The sequence below is a fragment of the Solea senegalensis genome, linkage group LG8, assembly GCF_019176455.1.
Source record: "Solea senegalensis isolate Sse05_10M linkage group LG8, IFAPA_SoseM_1, whole genome shotgun sequence".
Classification (NCBI taxonomy): Eukaryota; Metazoa; Chordata; class Actinopteri; order Pleuronectiformes; family Soleidae; genus Solea; species Solea senegalensis.
The window spans coordinates 20,196,030-20,216,626 of record NC_058028.1 but is presented as its reverse complement, the minus strand read 5'-3'; the positions used below and the strand labels follow the sequence as shown (position 1 = coordinate 20,216,626).

Here is a 20,597-nt window from a genome sequence, read left to right as displayed (position 1 = left end):
TTTGGGGTAGGGCTGAGTGGTGGGGGCAAGGGTTAAGAAGAACTTTTAACCTGTTCACCAAAGTACCAGCGTGTGCTTTCACTCAGTCCTTGTGGTGAAGGAGTGAAACTACATCAGTGAATGAAAAAGAAAGGAAAAAGTGATGTCAGTACTGCAAATACCATTCAGATTTAAGATTCAAGAATCCTGGACAAAGTCAGATGTGGAGCGATGACTACAAAATCCTTTCTTTAAAATACACGTATACTTATTTATCCTCATCTTTATACATCTTTCTCTTGTGATGCAGTTTTTACATCATCCCTGTCCCTATTTCTAAAGCATGAAAGCTGTCGTAGTTTAAATTCGTCTCACTCTTGTATCAATCCCCCTTGTGTGCTCCTCAAAAGCACTCATTGCACACCTCCATTCTCCTTCCCTCCTTAACACTTTTCTCTCTCTCATTCCCATCTGTCATTTCCACTGACCCAGTTACACACACAAGAGCGGCCAGCAAGTCACACACTCGTACAAAGAAGCACAAAAAAGGAACTATAATAAAACTGCTGTTGCAAACTCAATGAACCACAGAGTGTTTAAAGTTCCCCGTGCCACTGGAATAACAAAGACTTCTCTTCACAATCCCAGTCCCACACTGCACTGCAGACCATCTGCTTGTCCCTTAACCACACATAATACACCCAGCATGTCTGCCTCATCAGAGAACAAGATGGGACACACTTCACCCACCCTTCACTCTCCTCTTTCTCCCTCTCCTTCTCCTTGGCTTTGCGCGACTTGTGCAGGAGTCCAATCAGGATCACAGCAGCCCGAATGCCAGCCTTTTTGTTGTGGATCCGTCCTCCAGTCTGAGACATGGTGGATGTTTCTGCTGGTGCCAGGAGGGGTTCTGGTGACAGCCGGTCCAAGGTCAGGCTGCCTCCAGGGTTCCTGGGGTGCAGGACCTGCTTGGTCGTGGCTTTCCGGGGCTCCAGTGTAAACTGTGGGTGTCACAATCTTGGATCGGTATGGTTTCAGGTTTGTGGAAACAGGTGGTCAAGTTTCTGTCAAACCAAGAACCTGTTTGAATTCTGGTCCAGGGATAGTAGTCCTCAATTAGTCCTCTGAGTAAAAAAAAAGTTAAATATTCAAGAGGAACCTAGGATTTGGCAATTTTGTCAAATCCGATTTCGCTTCTTCTGGATTGAAGGATCAATGAGAATTTGTTGAACGCCCAAAGGTCCACAGTGGCACTGAGTGGCTCCAGCTCAAGGTGAACTTCTGCATTCATTCCCTGCTCTGGCTGTGGATCTGTACATCGCAGTACCATAACAGATCATTGTCCCTGATGAGAGGATGAAGAATCGCGCTACAGACACCCTCACAGACACTCTCTCACTTCCACTGCATCTTACTGTCTGCCTACCTACTCCCACCTCTCCCTCCTCCTCTAACATGCTCTGCTTCTTCTCCCTGTGTCTACAGCTTCTCTACTCCCTCCCTCCTGTCTGCTGATCCCCGCCCTCTTTCATGTGATAGGCTGTAGTTTGTACAAAGTACCACCTCCTCCTCCTCCTCCTCCCCCTCCTCGTCTACTGTATGACTCCCCCTATCTCTCCCTGCCCGAGCTCCCGCCTCGTTGATAATTTCATATTAGTCTCCCTGACCTTGTTCAATCTATGCTTGATTTTATGATTTCATTTCTAGGCACATGCTTGCACCCTCACATCTACCCACTCCTGCGCACCACACACACACTTGGTGTGAAATCTCAATTCAAACAGGCTTATCAGCCCATTGCCTGCTGTGCTGTTGCCAAGGATATCAGAATTGAAGTGTAACCCCACAAAATGAAAGCAGATTAAATGAAAGCATGTGAAATAAAATTTGTTTTTACTAATAAATGAAACTCCACACGGTCTCTTTTGAGCACAGGCGCGTGGAGATACATAAGACATGTAAGACATGCTTTGCTTCATATTATTATGATATTCTACCAAATCTTTTATCCAATTTACTAATATGGTTAATTTCACCACTTGACAATTTATGTAGGTTCAACGCTTCTTATTTAAAATGAGTCAGTCAGAGTGAGTTTCCTATTCACTTTCCTCCAACAGTTCAGTAAACACAGCTAAAGCAACTGTGTTCCCAGAATATATTGATCTCAAGTCTGTTTCCGTTTTTGGACTAATGTTCTACTTCCTCTCTCTGTGTGAGTGAGCACACCAGCTGATTCACTGACCAAAGGTGTGATTGAATGAATCAGCGGCTAATTGACATATCGACAGGCTCATTCTGACAGCATTTGATTTTCTTGCTGTATTTCATCCATTCAATTTTCTGCAGGAACGACTTATGGAGATCAACTCGTTCACTCCCATCCCACTCTCACATGCCATTTCCGGATGTTACCAAGAGAAATAATGGCTTTCACTAATTGCACCAACTACACAGTAAAATCGCCAGTGTTAAATTAACACTTTTGAAAGTGTTCATTTTTTTTACACTCAACCATTGTTAATTCAACTCTATGTGGTGTTGTAAATTAACACTGGTTAGTGCTTAGTAGTGTTAATAGTACCCTACACTGGCAAGTTTTACAAAAAAATAAATTGATTAATAGTTAATTGCGTTACACTTGTCACTGTTAAAACTTACACTAACCGGTGTAACACAATTAACTACAATTGACCCATCTCATTACAAAAATACAAGACAACAAGTTGCACAAAAATACTGTGTAGCATCCTTTAGTGACCGCAGCTATCCAAAACAATATGGACACAAACAAACAAGAAATATAAGAACAATATAAGCAAACAAACATTGTGCCAAATAACATCTACAATGAACAGAACACAACTTTATCTCTAAAACATATAGAAATCCAACCATAAAACTCCCAAAATACATAACTCAATAAAGCTTTAAATCTATGAACTATGTTTCCTGTAGAGAACAAATGTTTCACATGGCAGTAGGAGAAACTTTAACACCTTTGTGTAGCATTAGAAATGTTGTTAAAAAAAAAAAGTACCTTTCACACATCTCATTTCACAGGTTTTAAGTCTGGCTTTTCTGCATTGACTTCCGCATGTCTCTAATGTATTCAGGTCTCAAGTTTTAATTTTTAAAGAGAAAAAAAACTTCCTTGAACAATGAACAGCATAAAACATCTTGTTTCATTTGAAGGTTAAAAAAGCCCAGACATGTGAATTATGATAATGTAGAAATGAATCTCCAGAAACATCCTAAAAGCCTGATGTGGCAGAAAAATATGGTGAACAACGGCGCTCGTCTGGTTGAGGGTGAACATAATAAAGGGGGTGAATGTTGTTTGACAGCTGAAATGGACTGTCTCACACTCTGTGTGCAGAAGATAATTGAAGAAATGCATCATTCAAGACTAGAGACAAAGACATCCTCGCAGATGAGACACTTCAGTCATTGTCCTACAGCAGCCAGGGGAATAGATTAATCCAGGAAAAACAGCAGTGACAAGCACAACAAGTAAATGGAATGTCCCGTTTCTCCCCTCATGCATTGCTCTTCCTGTGTGTGTGTGTGTGATCAGTGCCATGGCAACCGCACAGCCACCAGAGGGATCTGCCTGAATTGCTTCGGTGTCCAAAGGGACACAAGGTTGTGTCCCATGGAGACAGAAGACTTAGCTAATAATCTTTCTGGAATTTGATTTCAAAAACATACACTGCGATTTCTGAGTGACACAGCCTGTGGCTCGTCCGCTCCAAACCACCTGAGGATTTCCTCGACTGCCGAGAAGAGAGAAACAAATAAGCTCAAACATTAATGGGACAAAATGATTCCTCGGGGATGGACTGTTAAAAACACATACATGTATTTACACACTCTCTGTTATACCAGCCGACTCCCACTCTTTTCACCAGGGTCCTATTGTGCGTCATCAAGGAAGAGGGAATTGGACACCTGTATCTATTCTCTGTCAGACACAAACAAGATTCACTCCTATATAGCCCCTCCCCCTTCTCCCTTCTTCCTCACACTCACATTAACATATACTTGAATCAACATGCAGACAAGATATGGTTGTTCTTTCACAAAATGTACCAGTGGGTGGAGAAAGACTACAGATGATGACGTGATTTCCAATTCAAACTTTATTCGTACAGTAAAGCACTTCAAAACAACAACCACAGTGGACCAAACTGCTGTAAAGAATAATACATAAAAGACGGAATAAATAATAGCTCACAGGCACACAATAAACCACAATAAAATATTTAGATCATGTCATCTCTTTGTTTTCATGGAGATTGAAGTGAATGGTTGGAAGAAAGTCGTGTTTGTGATCTTGAAACAAAAGTACCACCACATTGGTGTTATAATGTCAATGGGAAACAGTGATGGTTGAACACTTGTTTCTTATGGACAAACTACCCTCCCTGTTTCCCTCCACTGCATAGAGTCATGCACACACACTTGTGTGATCCTCAGTGGTGCCACACAGCTTTTCCTGTCACTTCACAGCTTCTCAAGTGTCTCCCAAACAAACAGATGCCAGTCTACCAACGTCACCTCTCTTTGCAGCTCAGTCTATTACAGGACACACATATGCACACACACATACAGAGAGGTTTGGGCAGCTATTCTTCTTAGGACACGCCATGACTTTTATTCATATAGACCAGTTTCTTAGTATGCCTGTGGCCAGCTGGGAGGGAATGGAGCTTGTAACAGGAGGATTGCTGTATCAAATCCTGGGACAAGTCAAGGGGTGAGGTGCTACTGTGTAAGGAATCAAACCCCAATTGTTCCCCAGGTGTAGATGTGTGTTACCCACTGATCCTTTAACCCAGGGGTGTCAAACTCATTTGAGTTCAGGGGTCACAATTTAAACACATGCGTGCCGGCCCGTGAAATAAACCTATGAAGAACAAGAACTCAAAATTTTTCCCCTTTGTTTTACATTTAATGAAGTATCTTTATTTGCAAAAAGATTAACTTATTATTATAAATAAGTGCAATTCCGACAATATTACACATGTGCATTACCCGTACATTTGGCGTGTAATAACAATGGGTTAAATGTAGAAGTAAAAACCGCTATCTATGCAAATGTTAGAAATTCTAAATTAGGTTCTGCCTCATTAGGCCCAGCTTTTGGTCTCCATGAGGACTACTGATCTTGACAAGGTCAGTGTTTATGCCAGAAAAGGTCCTAAAGAGGTAACAAAGCGCGCGTGCACACACAAACACACTAATGACAGCGAGATGAGGTGGTAGTGCTTGGGTCTAACTTCCACACAAAGGGCCATGTACACACACACACACACACACACACACACTTGACCCAGTTGAAAGTTTGCTGGAGAAAATTACCCTCACAACTGCTGCTAAGTAACTACTACACACCCAAAAACACACAAACATGAATGTACACACATTCACCTGCACACAGGTTTTTGCAGCTATACTTAGATACCAGTTGAAGTCATACCTTTATCACAATTCACATCTCACTGCCTCGGACCAGGGTTTGGTCTCTATGAGGACTACTGGTCCTAACAAGGTCAGTGTGTATGCCAGAAAAGAGATACCAAATTGTGTATACATTTGTAAATATTCGTACACTTTTCTCTCCAGTCCATCTTGTTATACAATATATTTGCATAAAAAAATATAGACGCAACTCACTTCCATGTGAAACCCCTCTTGCTCATACATAATGTGTGCTTGTGCGTGTGTAAGAAGTACACGGTTTATGAGGATGCGCCACATTACGGATGAATCACATGCCATAAATGAAAGATAAACTCTGAAATGTCACAGTGTCATATAAATCAAATGATGATCCCAGAAAGCAAATAAAAATAAGTGTCATCACTCTGGCTGTTGCTTGGTGTTCAGGATTTGCCATGGTAAGACGGTTATTATTGCCGTTGAGTGCGTCTCTGTTGGGCCAGGCATCTATATAATTTACCCTGTATTGTTTCTTGGTGTGACTCCTTTATTCTGACGTGTGACAGGTTTAATAGAAATTCAGTTGCCTCTCATGGACTTCTGTTTCCCATGTCATTACCAGCTGGTAGTAAGGATCCTTCACTCATTGTGTCATTGCTGCTGTCATTTTAGAGAGATTTGTTTATATGAAATCAAACTTTAATTGATGGGGGACAGTGGGGTCTGAGATGTATGTTTGGTTACACGTGCTGTTTGTATTCATTATACTGTAACTGAAAGATCTAATCTGTGTTTAAACCCCAAATGTGAGTGTGTTGTGATGAGGTGCAGACACTTAGTCTTGTTTTGACTGGTGAAGTAATGGTTTTCATTTGTTTTTTTAAAGCATATAAAGTGTCTTTATGTTGGCACTCACATTTTACCAGCTGTCATCCTTCCCCCGGCACAACTTAGCATTGTGAGGCTCTTCTCTTTATCTGTCAACATATTAACCATGCCCCTCCCCCCACTTTCTTTGGTGTCATTTTCCAGTAACCTTATTTTCCTTCTCACAACTCACTCTCACAGTTTCCTCATCTGTCCATTGGCTTCATCTGAGATCTGGACAACAAAGTAAACTATGGCAAATTCGTATAACGATAAGTTTATTTTTATCAGTCTAATGTAGAATTTTACATCTTGATGATAATAGAGTAAGTGATAATGCTGCTCTAACACAAAGAGAAGTAAGATCCTCTTTGATCTGAGTAGGTGGATTTTGAAGGAAAGCAATCTAGCGGTGATTATCAGAAATTAATCTGTTTTCACTGATTATAATCTTTTTAAATAATTGGCCGTCTTTTAATGATATCTGACATTTTGAAGTAAGAACTTTTCACTAGTCTGAAAATGCGCTGTATGAAAGTGTGACTGTATGGGTGTGAATGGGTTGGCTGGTGTGTCACACAGACGCTGCTACTACCGGAGTCCCCGCCTTTCATTTCATTCATTGGCAAAAACTGTAGTGTAAAGCAGCTTTGAGAGGTCATCACGACTAGAAAAGCGCTATATAAATAGAGACCATTTACCATTTATACACAAACCTGCGCTAAGTGATTTACAGAGGGGTTTCAGTAACATAAATCAATAAAACTCTCAGCCCAGTAATTTATGTGTTCATTCAGTGTTCCTCTTTCTGTTCCACTCACACCCCATTTATTCTATAGTGTGTACCGTATGTCAGTAAATCATATACTAATACACTGTAGGGCCAGTGTGGAATGACCTACATTCTTAATACATGTATTAATTATCTATTTTTTAATCATTATCAACAAATCCCATTTAAAGAAAAATTTTTCTTAATGTTTCCCATATTTCCTTAAATACGGAGCATAAATAGTTTATTATGACTCCAAGTTAGTCATCAATCTTAATCCACCAGTGAAAATCTTCCACATCAAAATGCTGTTTTCAAATGTTTGTGTAAATGACTTGTGTTTTGTATTTGAGACTTTGTATTTGCATTTGTGGACAATCACAAAATAAACTACATGAGCATTTTTAAAAAAAAAACAACAACAATAATCTTTTTCAAAGGAATTGTCTGACATTCACTTTGGATTAATGAAAAACAAACGTGAAACACAAAACACAAAACACAAAAGAGAAGACATTTTCAATGTTGTGATATTTCATGTTCCCTATTCAATTCTGTCTTTTTCTGTCCAATTGAGCTTTTTGTGTCTTTGTTTGGATATAACTTTGGTGTCTTCATTTTCTGTCTAGCCAGGGCAGTTAAAAACCTTTTTGTCTACAGGCAACAAAAATAAGTCATCATCTGGGTGATAGAGGATTTTCCCAGACCTATCTGACAGCTGTGTTTAAATGTAAAGACTTCATGAATCATTGTTGCACCATATCAGTGACAGAGCAGCAAACACAAACCACAGAAGGTGGTGGATTATTACATAGAGATACATTTACAGCAGCATTATGTCTGTTCCTCTCAGGGAAGCAAACAAAAGTGAGTTATTAGTTATTGCTCTTGTACACTTAACACACATACAGCACCAGCTTTGTTGTTTTTATGTAGGGCTGCAACTAACAATTATTTTCATAACTGATTATTCTTTTGATTATTCTCTCCATTAAACAAGTAATTGTTTGGTCCATGTTGTCAAATGTTGACCAGTATTTCTCAAACCTGGAAATGACGATGTTCTCTTTGTCTACAAACCAACGTTTTAATTATCATTTTTGCAATATGGAGCAAAGACACCAGAAAAATCAGAAAACTTGTCTTAACCCCCCACAGATCTGTGCCGCAGGTGCACCCATTGTAAATTGCCATGGGAATTATACACAACTCCTTATATGGACATCCTGGGGAGTGTTTATAGGTCACATATTCAGGCTTTAAAAATGTGTTATGTTTTTTTTTTTGTCTTCTTACATGTTGTTGAGTCAAAGTTATGATAAATTTCCTATCACATTTTAGTAGTGATATGAATTAGCAATAATTGTGCAGTCACATAATAAAATCATAAGAATGAGCCCAGCGAACTTTGAACTGAGACATATGTCATAATTTCCCAAATGCAATCGGATTTTAAACATTTGGAGTACTTTTTGCTCAGACGTGCTTTTATAGCTGGTCAAAATAAAAAAATGTTTTCATCAGATTGTCTTGGTTGAGCTGAAGAAATGGATATAAGACACACTGTTATGGACATTGTCATGGACTCTTGGGATTAATAAAGTTTTATTCTATTCTGTTCTATTCTATTCTATTATTTCCCATTCATCACCTCTCCACCAACCATCCTGCCCTTGGATGAAGGGATTGTTATGCTGCTCATTCACTCCCATAAGGATGAAGGTGATTACTGAGAACTTTCATTGATTTGCAATAACTCTTTACTAAAAGATCAAGTGGACCCTGACCATGCTAGAAACATGTCACCACAGCACAAAAGACCAACCTGATCCCCTTCATCATAGGGGTCAAACATCCAGGCCTGCAGCATTTTCTTGGTGTACACCAAACCCACTCGCTCATTTGTGGAGAATGTGGTGACGGACCAAAACATCATTCATTTGTGTTACAATTAACATTTACATTTAAGCATTTAGCGGACACTTTTATCCAATGTGACTTACAATAGAGGAATAACCTACATAGAGTGCAGGAGATCGTGCAGGGGAGGGGGTAAGGTAGGTGCTAGAACGGAAGATGCTCTTGGAAGAGCTGGGTCTTCAGGAGCTTCTTGAAGACAGACAGGGATGCCCCTCAATCGGAAGCACAACGTACAAAAAGAGTCTGGATTGTATTATTGGCACCCCAGATGACAATCCTTTGATGAGCGGAGTAGTCGAGGGGTAACATAAGCCTTTAAGAGAGCAATGAAGCACTTTGTAGGCTAGCTAGTAAACTGAGGAGTGACATGTGCCCTTTTAGGTTGATTGAAGACCAGACGCGCCACCACGTTCTGGACCATCTGCAGTGGTATATATAATAATGTACCGTATAATGAGGGGTTTATGATCTTTGACTATGTCCCCCATTTACAGTTCCAGTATCATATGGCAGAGTGACTCCTCTATGTTTACCTTAAACTCTACTTTACATACAAGTATGAACATTTATAGACGTCTCTCCCACACTGGGTTTGCTCCCATTTTGCATGACTTAAAGTTAAAATGTAATATTCCTGAAATCTACAACAGTGAGCATCACACATTGATGTGTAGTCCATCTGAAAGAAACACCTTTGTTAGGACTGAACTAAAGCTTCACATGGGACATTTTGAAGGGACACAGAGACAGTTAGTATCTGGTCTGACCATCATTTTATATATTTTTTTTAATTGTTTGTTTTTAAATGTGCTATAAAACATATTTCATCTTGACCTTGTTATTGTTTTGACACCATATGAACTTGTCATCTTTATTTAACCCTTAAGCCAATATGTTCCATGTTTAATTGTATTGGGTTAACACACTGTTCACTATCTTTAATATTGTCATTTTGTGTTGACTTCTTTGAAAGGCCAGTGATTAAAATCTTAATTCTAAATTTTTTGGAGGTCAATGAAAAGTTTCCCATTTAAAAAAAGCAACAACTCACATTTCCCTTCGCCTAACTGCTTGGTCCCTCAGTCTTACATTTTATCAAGGGTAATATTCATTTTATGGTTGCATTATTATTATTCAGGACCCATGACTTTGCCTTTTTCTCCACCTACAGCTTGTAAAGTTCAGCTCAGATGTCTGAGAAGAGGAGCTCTCGCGTTCAGCTCCCTCTCCTGAGATGTATTCAATTATGTCTTCTTATATTAGACTATAAACAAACTGGAGCTGTGGGTGGTTTAGAAAAAACTTAATTCAGATACATTGAAGTAAGAAGATGAATGACTCAGCACTAAAACAACTGACCTTATGTGCAAGGTGCACAGTCATGTGTTGATGCAGATCAGATGTTCTCATCTTCATGCAGGGAGTGTGAACCTGTGCGCGTGATGCATGTTGTTACGTTTTGCTGTTTGGATGCAAATGTGTCATCAAGGAAGTACACGTGACAGAATAATGAATGTGCAACTCAAGAAGCATATGAGCAGCATGTCACATAACCCTGCATTAGCACACATATTGTAATTAGTGTGTCACAAATTGAGTGTATGCATGTGTACAGGTATTACTAATGTTGTGGGGACTGTTCACACGATCAAATTATGCAGACTTGTCATCCTGATAGGGCCAAAACAGCGAGCCAGCAGGCTGTGTCAATCATTGGTGTGAAGGTGAAGGCCTGTTTTCAGGTGCAGGTAAAGGTTTGCAGCTGGGCTGCAGAGTTTTGGTTCACTTGCATTACCTGTAAAGAGCAGCCTGGCGTTCACTGTGAGAAACCACCAGCTGCACGACCTTCCCATAACCACACAGCTGACACAGTTAGTGACGAGGCTTTGAATTTAAAACACTCTCACTTGTTGTCTAACTCTTTATCCTCCACATGAAGGGTTGCAGGGGGGCCCGGAACCAATCCCAGCTGACAGGAGAGGTACACCCTGGACAAGTCACCAGTCCAAACATACAACTATTCACTGTCACATTCACATCTACAGTCAATTTAAAGTGTCCAATTAATTTAATCTGAACAAGCAAAAGAACATCCCACAGTGAAACTGGGATTCTAACAGATGACCCTCTTCTTGCGAGGCCAAGAATACAACTCTCTCTACAATCATACTCTGGGATTTCTCAGATTCTATTTCACAGAAGAACAGTATACTCAATTTTACTAAAATAATAGTAAACAAAATTGAAGACATATAAATGACTGCTATTCTTTTTTGGAATTATGTGATGTTAAACCAGAAAGACAACATTGGCCAACATCACCTATTGTGAAATTTCTGTGACAGACCAATTACTGCGTTGTTCTTGGTAACACTGTGATTGCATTTGAAAGAGTTTATATAACAAAATGTTTTATTCATTAACTTCTGTATTTATAATCCTCTTTCTGCAAAGAAGAGCCCATGACAGGGCCTGCTCACAACACGGTGAAAAAAAACCAAGAGTATTTGGACTCAAAATGAACACTAATTATGTCATTACCTGTCTACTTAAACCCAGTGTATGAAGTGGTAAAAAAATAAGAGATTTAAACCTAATAACCAACAATGATTTAAACATTTCATCTGGCATAATGTTATTATTCTGTCCTCAAGAAGTCGGTGACTATAACGAAACACTTCCAAAAGATATTGTTCTTGTTTAAGTTTAGACACTAGAAATAAACTCTTGCCTCTTATGAGAATGGATGAATGTCAGGTAGCGCACTGTGATAAATTATTATTCTGGACTGTAATAATGATAATCTAAACAGAGTACAGGCATCTTGCAAGATAAAAAAGATGAAAGTGTCAGTGCTCAAAAAAGTGGGTACTGGACAGTACCTGCCCACTTCAAACACTACTCATACTGAAAAACAGACTAGTTATCCATAGAAATAGAGCTGCATTCATCAATTTCCACTCTCTACTATCACATCTTTAGTTTTTCTCCCACATGAGGGAGTGGTACCACAGTTCGCAGTGTATTTACCTTTAGATGCTACTATGCAAATCAATTATTTGTGGTTTAGAGAAGCACACTTTACAATTTGGCAACATCTCCAATTCCAGACAAACACTGATGTCCTCGTCTCCAAGAACGTGCGTAAAGGAGACACAAATCTGCAAACAGCCTCTTGTGAATCGACCATGGTGAAGTACTTAATGTACCATGACTGAGGATTGCCATTTATTTAATGTCTTAGCCTAGCCTACAGTGAATCATCATGCTTCAATCTCTTAGCTCTCTTGAACATTTTCTTTCTCTTTGTTTATCTTACACACAACACTGAGTATGTGTGGCTATAGATGGAGCCCATCGAGCCGGCGGCCTTGCTGCGTCAGCCAAACAAGACACCATGTGTTTGTCAAGAAGTGACAGATGGAGAAGGAGGAGAGGAACAGAATGTGTGACGGTATGTGAACACACACATGCATACAGGTCTGCACAGCTATTCTTCTCAAGACAGTGCATTGACTTCCGTTCATTTGGCCAACCGAGCCAAAGTATTGTTCTTTACTTTAACCATAAGTATCAAATACCTAATCCTACCCATAATTCAAATCTTCACCCTCAACCACTTCCTCAGAGATGATGTTCTGCCTCATTACGACCTTGGTCAACCACGGTCAGTGTTTATGGCAGAAAAGGTCACAAGTGCAAATATACACACCACTAATGTGAGGTGAGGTTCATGGCTGGTGAGGCACTGACTCATTCAGAGTCAGATTTACAAATATATGAACCCAAAAAAGTAGCTTATTCACTATTCAATTGGCAGCATGCACCCAGCGTCCGTCACACACACACATACATACATACATACATACATACATACATACATAGGTATGGTACATATTTGGCTAAGAAAGAATGTTCCATTTATAGCAGAGAGAGCACATTTGCTCTGTATCCTCCAGGAACAGGAACAGCAGCAACAAGCACCTGTTGGGCTCACATGCGCCCCCTTTCAGTGTGCCGAGGTACTGTCTGCCTCACCTTGTGTCTGCAAACATTAGTATATTGGCAACAACAGGCACGCATGCATGGACAGGAAATGCACAAATTCAGGGATTTTGATGATAAAACTGATCAAAATGACAGGAATCATACAGAAAACAAAATGCATTGTCAAGTGGACTAATTTATTTAACTTTATTTAATCTGTCAGTTATATGATTGAAGCAAACTGACTCAGTGCTGAACATGAGGCTAAATATAAAAGCACCACAAGGCAAAAGATTGGAGGCAAAGACTGAGCTGAAGTTAAGGGGCAGCCTTTAATATTTCCATAATACGAATCACATTATCTAATCATTTACATATAACACATTAAACCACATTTCCATCAGCAGTTCCTTATCATTTCCACTGTTAAAGATGTTTTACTCTTTATTAGTTTAATCAAACTCAGCTGGAGACTTAGTGGCACAAACTGTTCACAGGAACAAACATTAATTCACAATCTAATTTAATTGACTCTGGAAATTGGGCTAAATTTGGATCATCCATAAACTGTTCTTGTCATTATTCTTTTCTTTTTTTTATCACTGTTTCTGTTGAAGAAATAATGTGCATCAGCCCTCTGGACATAAAACATTAGCTCAAAATGGCTTCTAAACAACAGACTGATCACAGCTGCCATTTAAAAAAAAGGAAGCAAACTGAAGCAAAGGTCATTTTTATGATACTGTGGTATTTTATCAGCTTCACTGATTTCAGTATTGTCACTCATTAATATTATGTGAACATGTTGCAGTGTAATGTGTTTTTCACAGTCATGACAGGACAAAGACGGACTCCTCTGAACTCTTCTGTCTCTGTTTCAGACGCTGTCTGATGACACACAGTTCAAATGTTCAGTTACAGGTCTGATGGCCTGGAGTGATAATGCCAGTAAACACACACACACACACACACACACACACACACACACCCCTTTTAGTGGTAAAGAAACAGGGTGATAAACTAAAGAGGAAGTGTACGTGCCTGTGTGTGTGTGCGTCAGCAGTACCAGTGATCAGTCCTGAGATTTAGAACAGAACAAAAGTGCAAGGAATAACACAGGGCTTTTGACTGGCCACAGACACATAAACACACACACGCACACACACAGGCACACACACACTACACACGCACACACACACACACACACACCATGAAAGCTTAGACAGCTATTACTAACTGCTCTCTTGACCCCAGAGCATCCAAGCGGTGTCTGATGGATGATCCATCAGATGTATGATTGGTGTCTAGTATCCAGACAGGCTGTGACACAGACCACTGGCAGACAATACCATGACAGAATACTGTCAGCATCAAAGTACTGAATCTAGTAATTCATGTTTAACAAGGGTAATCTCCAGGTAACAAAGGTGAGGAAGCATCCAACACAACCTAACACAGGCCTGACGGCAATGTGTATAAGACAGATTCAAGCATGTTTCCAAGGACATTAAATAAAACCGTAATTTCTGAGAAAGCAAACAAGCAAAATGTGCACACAATTCACTGATTTGACATAAATGAATCAATAACAGCTGTGAAGTAGAGCCACCAGCCCACACATTCTTAGAAAATCTAATGCTGAGGGAAAAATGGAGGGAGGTAAGGATGTGTTTCCATCAATTCTTCTGTCCATCCATTTTCCTGACTACTTAATCTATTCAGGGTGGCCAGGACTGGTGACGGTCCCAGCATGCACTGAGGCAAGAGCAAAGTACACTCTGCACAGTTCATCTGTCCAGACTTTTTAAAGCAGATTATTGGAAATTATCAGCACCAGATGCCCGTTATGGATTATAACTTGGTTTTGTCAGGAGGACTTCCATTGCTACGAGTCTCTGTAGCCCCCTGGGAAACATTCCAAAATAGGGGACTTTCCCCTCAACTGCGTTTGCAGACACGGCTATTTACAAACTTTAAATAAATATAAATATATATGCATATACTGTATGTGAGACCAAGCAATCACAAGTGAGAGTCACATTGAAAAAAATGAGCAGATTAAAAAAAACAAATTAAGATATCACAGGCCAGACAGGTACAAAATAAATAAGACATGAGTGATGCAGATCGATAAGGAGATGTATTCATTCCTTTTGTGAGCACAGATTACAGTGTAAAATCACAGACAAGCCTTTGATAATTACCAAACATCCTAGGCCTGACTATAGACCTCAAACCATGACAGAAATGTCACTGGACAATTATTTTCTCACACTCTGGGATATGGAGATCATGATTGTTTATCTCTGCTTGTGATGTGTTGGCAAATTGGTTTGGGGTGAGATTTTACTTCTCCTTCTCTTCCAAACACACAAACACATTCATATTGTCAACACTGAGAGCCAATCTGATTTCAGGTCACATCCACTATAGCATAAAAAAATAAAACCTGGTCCAAATGAACAACACAAAGTGCTTGATATGACACAACAGCCCTTTTACTCCTTTATAGTACAAACATAGCTCTATGTTTGTACTGGAACCACTACGCCACATGTGTCATTAGATGCAAATCTATTTGCTGCTTTCTCATATTCCTTGGTTGGCTAAGGTGTCGGCTGACAGTGGGTTGACCCTCACACACAGACGCACTGTGTGTACATTTAGAAACACATGCCAGAAGATAGAATTAGAATGAGGAAGAACAGAATCCATTACAGAAGTGTAGAAAGAAGAGGAAGACAATGGAGACACACAATGCAATTACATGCTGTCAGTCAGTGTAAGCTTTTCACTGGTGGAGTGACAAATACTGAGCAGTAGTTAAACCTCGACAAAAACTGTTTAGCAAAAGCTTAGCAACTATATATATAACTAGGTGCAGGGCGAGGAAAATAATAACATAATTACCAAACAAGAACTCCAATGTTTTATATTTAATGAATCAATTCACAAACATATTATGCAAAACCTGAAAATGTTATGCTTAAGTTTACCATTGACACATGTGCATTGCTACTTACAGATCACAGTGGATCTACAAAGGTACAAAACATTCTAAAAATTCTAGTATTTCACATATGATTAGAACATGACAAGATCTCATTTACTCCACATCCATGTATTCCTGAAACTGAAGTGGGAGCTAATAAAAATGTGACCGCAGAGGACAAATTAGGAATTACTGTATGCATAATGACATAATTGTAGTTTCAACTGTAGCGTTAACTTCCCTGCTCTGCTTCTGGACAGTGGGAAGTGCAGGGGAGATTTTACCCCCAGGGCTGGAGCTGTGGCTGCTCCAGATTAACACCCTTACTTCACCCAGCGGTCCAGATTGGACCTTCTGGTGGGTCGGTTCTGACCTGTGGGTCGTACGTTTGACACCCCTGATTTAAATGGACCTTCCTTGGTGGGAGAATGGCTGTGAATGGAGCATGACACGAATGTGTCCTGCATTAACAGACAATATTTCATTGTATGAACAGTCATGGATGGAGACTAAAGTCCTGTGTCTCTGTCTCAGATGACAGTAGGTTACTGTGACAGGGGGAGGGCAGGCCATCCACTGTGGCTTCATCTACACTACTCCTTTTACGCTTGAAAAAGCATAAATAATGCTCAGGATATGCCTGTAATCCATACCTCAGCATTTCTAACCCCTGAAACTGAGAAGTATAAAATTGCTGCTGGTTCCATTTAAGTTTAAAAACTGTGGGGCTGCATTTTACTCCAGACGGGCAGAAATGGAGACCTTTGAAAAACAATAACACAGTTCCCCACTTTGACTTTCAAGGTTCTTGCTGTGGCTATGACTCAGCTGTAAATGAAAGGGTCTGTTAACACTTTCTTCTACCTTCACCTCATTGTTGGTCTTATAAAAACAATCCCTGTGCTTACTTCCCAACATGTTTGTTTTCATTAGTAGTATTTTCTAAACTAAGACAAACAAATGCAGAGGAGAGAATCTGATTCATGTTTACACAGCATCATAATATATATATATATATATATATATGTATACACAAACAGTATATATATATACATATATACATATATACATACATACATATATATATATATATATATATAAATATATATATATAAATATATATATATATATATATATATATATATATATATATATATATATATATATATATATATATATATATATATATATATATATATATATATATATATATATATATGTATAGATATATACATACACATTGCTGTGCACAACTCCATCCACTACACCAGAAACATCAGTTCATCTTGTGACATTTAAAGTGAGGACATGAAGTCCTGAAAACATAAATGTAATAAATGGTTATAGTTGCCTTAATGACACCAGGAAAATTACAACACTTTGCATAACAAAGGAATCATCTAAAGTGCTAAGGCTCCTGGTCTTTTTTACTGTAAATGAACAGAAATCTTGACAGGTCTAGTAACAGTAGCGCTACTCTTTTCTTCCATCAGTCATTTTTCACAAGTAGATGCCATGGCAATGATGGATATCTCACTCTCCATTCAGCTTTTCATCTTGCAAAACATGTAATTTGATTTTTGATTTTTAAATTGCACTGATCTATCAAAACAAACCATTACCATTGTCGTGGTTAGTGACAATGTGCAGGCCACACAGACAAGGACGTGCTGAGACCATTTCAGCAGGTTTGTCTTGAGATGAATTAGTCCTGTGAAAGAAAATTGGGTTCGAGCTGAGCTCTGATGGAGCGAGACTGGGCTTTGTTCCCTGCCTCTGATGTACTGTGTGAACAAAAGAGAGGAAAAGGTGTACTGTGTGTTTATATTTGCATGAAAACAAGAGCGGAACATGAGCCAAATGCAGCTTTAATGTACATAACTCCCAAAGTCCACTTATGCTGGGGAAAAAAGGATGAAGGGGGCCAAGAAACAAAGACAGAGACTCGGATCGAGGTTATAATAGTTTTGGATTTTTCATTAGTTTTTTTTTTACTTTTTGTTTTTAAATGAGTTAATTTTAATTAGTTTTTAGAGCGGGTTTGCTAGTTTTTAATAACCCTTAGTGGTCACAGGGCACAGATCCGCAGGAGCACCCTTGGTAAATTGCCGTGGTAATAATACACAACTCATTATGTTATAAAAAATTAATAAACTTCATATGAACCCAAAAGGCATATGAATGAAATAAAATTACAAAGACGAAAACTATAATTTTAGTTTGTTACAGTCCGTTATCTTTTTTTTTATTAGTTATATTAGTTTTATAAGTTATATTCAGTTAAGGGAATTGGTTTTTCAATTTTATTTTTTTGTTAAGCCGTAATAACCTTGACTCCTCGGACAGAAAGAGGGACCTCGAGTGGATAGTTAAAATGAAAAGTGTTTCTAAATCAAAGGATGGACAAGACCTTCAGTTTCCAAGCTCGACACCATCTGTCAACAGATTTGATGTTAATGTTTGAGGATGACACAGGGATGCTGAAAAACGTGCACACACACACACACACACACACACACACACACACACACAAACACCCTTTTAGCTACAGAGGTCAAATTTTATGACAGAATAAAAACACAGTGCATCCATTCACCCTCTTTGTCCTCACTCCTTTTCTTTCACTCCCACTTGACTCCGTTTTCCCAAGAGAGAATCCTCTCTTTTTTCCCCACCCCCACCCCCTTTTAATCTTAAATTGTTAAAAGCTCTGCTGAGTGGCACGCATGGACAGCAGTGCCAGCTTGTCTCAAGCAAAGGATCAATATCTCTTCGTCTATTTCTGTATCCATGCATTCATTAATCACCCTTGATGGATTATTTTCCCTATTTCAAACCATGTAAAAACTCTCCGTACAGCACTCATTCTGTTTTCCTAGGCGATGGGCTGTAATTTACCACAAGTACCAATACTTACAGTATGTCAAGTGCTTGTGCACAAAAAAACATAAACACAACTTACAAAAATCTCTTATGGGTTCCAATAGCAACACTGTCGTGTCAGTTTAGTTTTGGCAGACATCTGATTACACAGCACAGTGATAATACCCAAACATTTTCTTATTTCTTAGGTCATGTGAATATTTTAATTGATATATCAGACTTGCCAAAAGAGACAGAGCTGCCCTTAAAGTCCACCCCATGGTGTAAAATCTTGGTGAAACTATTAGTTGAAGATAAAATTATTACACTTTTTATACATTTTTCACAAGTGTACAATCACCTGACTGTATGAAGTGCTAATTTTATATAATTTGTATAATTTTATATTTATATCAGGAGCTCTACAGACCATGTTTTTTCAGTCACCCTCAATGGAGAAACTAAAGATCTAGCTGAAGTTAACAGTACCCTTGGAAGGGAAGGATGAGGTGAGGGACATTTAGCTGCTACATGCAACGTCACAAATTTGTGTTATTGCTTCATTATACACACAGTATAACACACTTAGATTATTAACTAACTATTAACTTAATTAACCCACATAATTATAGATCAAAATGATCATTTGACCAATTGTGATAAGGAATAACTTCCGCGTGAGCATATGAGCCCTAGTGGTGACATGTTATACAAAGTTATTGAATGTAATTTCCAGCAGTGATGCATGCAGAACTGTAAAATCAGATGCTGAATCAAAGTGTGCGAGGGCAGTAGAGGTGAAGAAAGTCACTGAGCATGGACCACGTTTATCTTTGGATCCTTTCACCACCTATTGGTCTCACCTCCTACATCCTCCATGGATGTGGATGTGCTCTTTCTACCTGTTCTCCAAAGCTGAACAATGAGGGAGCCCTTTGCCTCTAAATGGGTGAAAGTCTGTTTTTTACGAGCCTGTAACAGCCAGCACTCAGGCCAGATGGTGTGCTTATCAGCTTCAGTGTGTGTGTGTGTGTGTGCATGCGTGTGTGTGTGTTTGGTGTGGCAAGGAGGCAAGAAGTAAATATTTGTCAAAAGCAAAGAGGCAGCTGGTTGTCTGGGGGACTTTGAAGTAACAAGACTTGTAATAAGCAGAGCACACACAGTAACACGACACAAAGTATTTTAGTGGCTGAAGAAAATAAAAACACAGAAGAGCGGATAATAAACGATCATTTTCTGTGTTCTGCGTTTTTACATCTGTGTGTGTTCCAGACTTGGCCACTGACAAAAAGACAAGCTGTTAGCTTTCAGAATACGTTCAGATTTGGACAAGGGTAAAAAAGTAAGAAATGGCAAAAAACAACACTGAGCCACAACATATATCTCTATTCTGTACATCTGTATGAGGAAAACACTGAATACAGAGACACTGATTTAGTTATAAACAAAGATATCAGTGTCATGTCTGAATAACAATATACAGTGTCATGGAAATACAGTATGTATATAAACACTGGACAGAATGACTCCATGAATGTGAAAGAGGCTCAGTGAAGAATCCACAGATAATAGCACCTTTTGTGTTGGTGTTTTGGTTTTAACAAGCTGATGTTTTGGTTCAGTGTCACTGCTCTTGTGTTATTTCACAAGAACATCATTATGAACTAGCTGATGTGCACAATGGATCATTTAGGAAAGAGCCAGGAATATCTCTCAGGAATGTTGCACACTGGATGTGTTAATATGCAACTTTTTAACAAACGTTTACTCCCA

At 39.0% G+C, this 20,597-nt stretch overlaps 1 protein-coding gene across 4 annotated transcripts in view; it reads right to left on the bottom strand.

Annotated features, from left to right (window-relative positions):
- Positions 1-20,597, bottom strand: part of LOC122773368 (rap1 GTPase-activating protein 2-like) — an 81,469-nt gene that overhangs the window by 38,063 nt on the left and 22,809 nt on the right. For 2 of the 4 annotated variants that reach the window (XM_044031999.1, XM_044032000.1), the window contains exon 1: positions 730-1,434. The exons of the other annotated variants lie outside the window; for them this stretch is intronic. In XM_044031999.1, coding sequence (XP_043887934.1) covers positions 730-857 — 128 coding nt within the window. In that variant the 5' untranslated portion in view covers positions 858-1,434. Of the gene's footprint in view, positions 1-729; positions 1,435-20,597 lie in introns of those variants that run through there. 4 annotated transcript variants of the gene reach the window in all.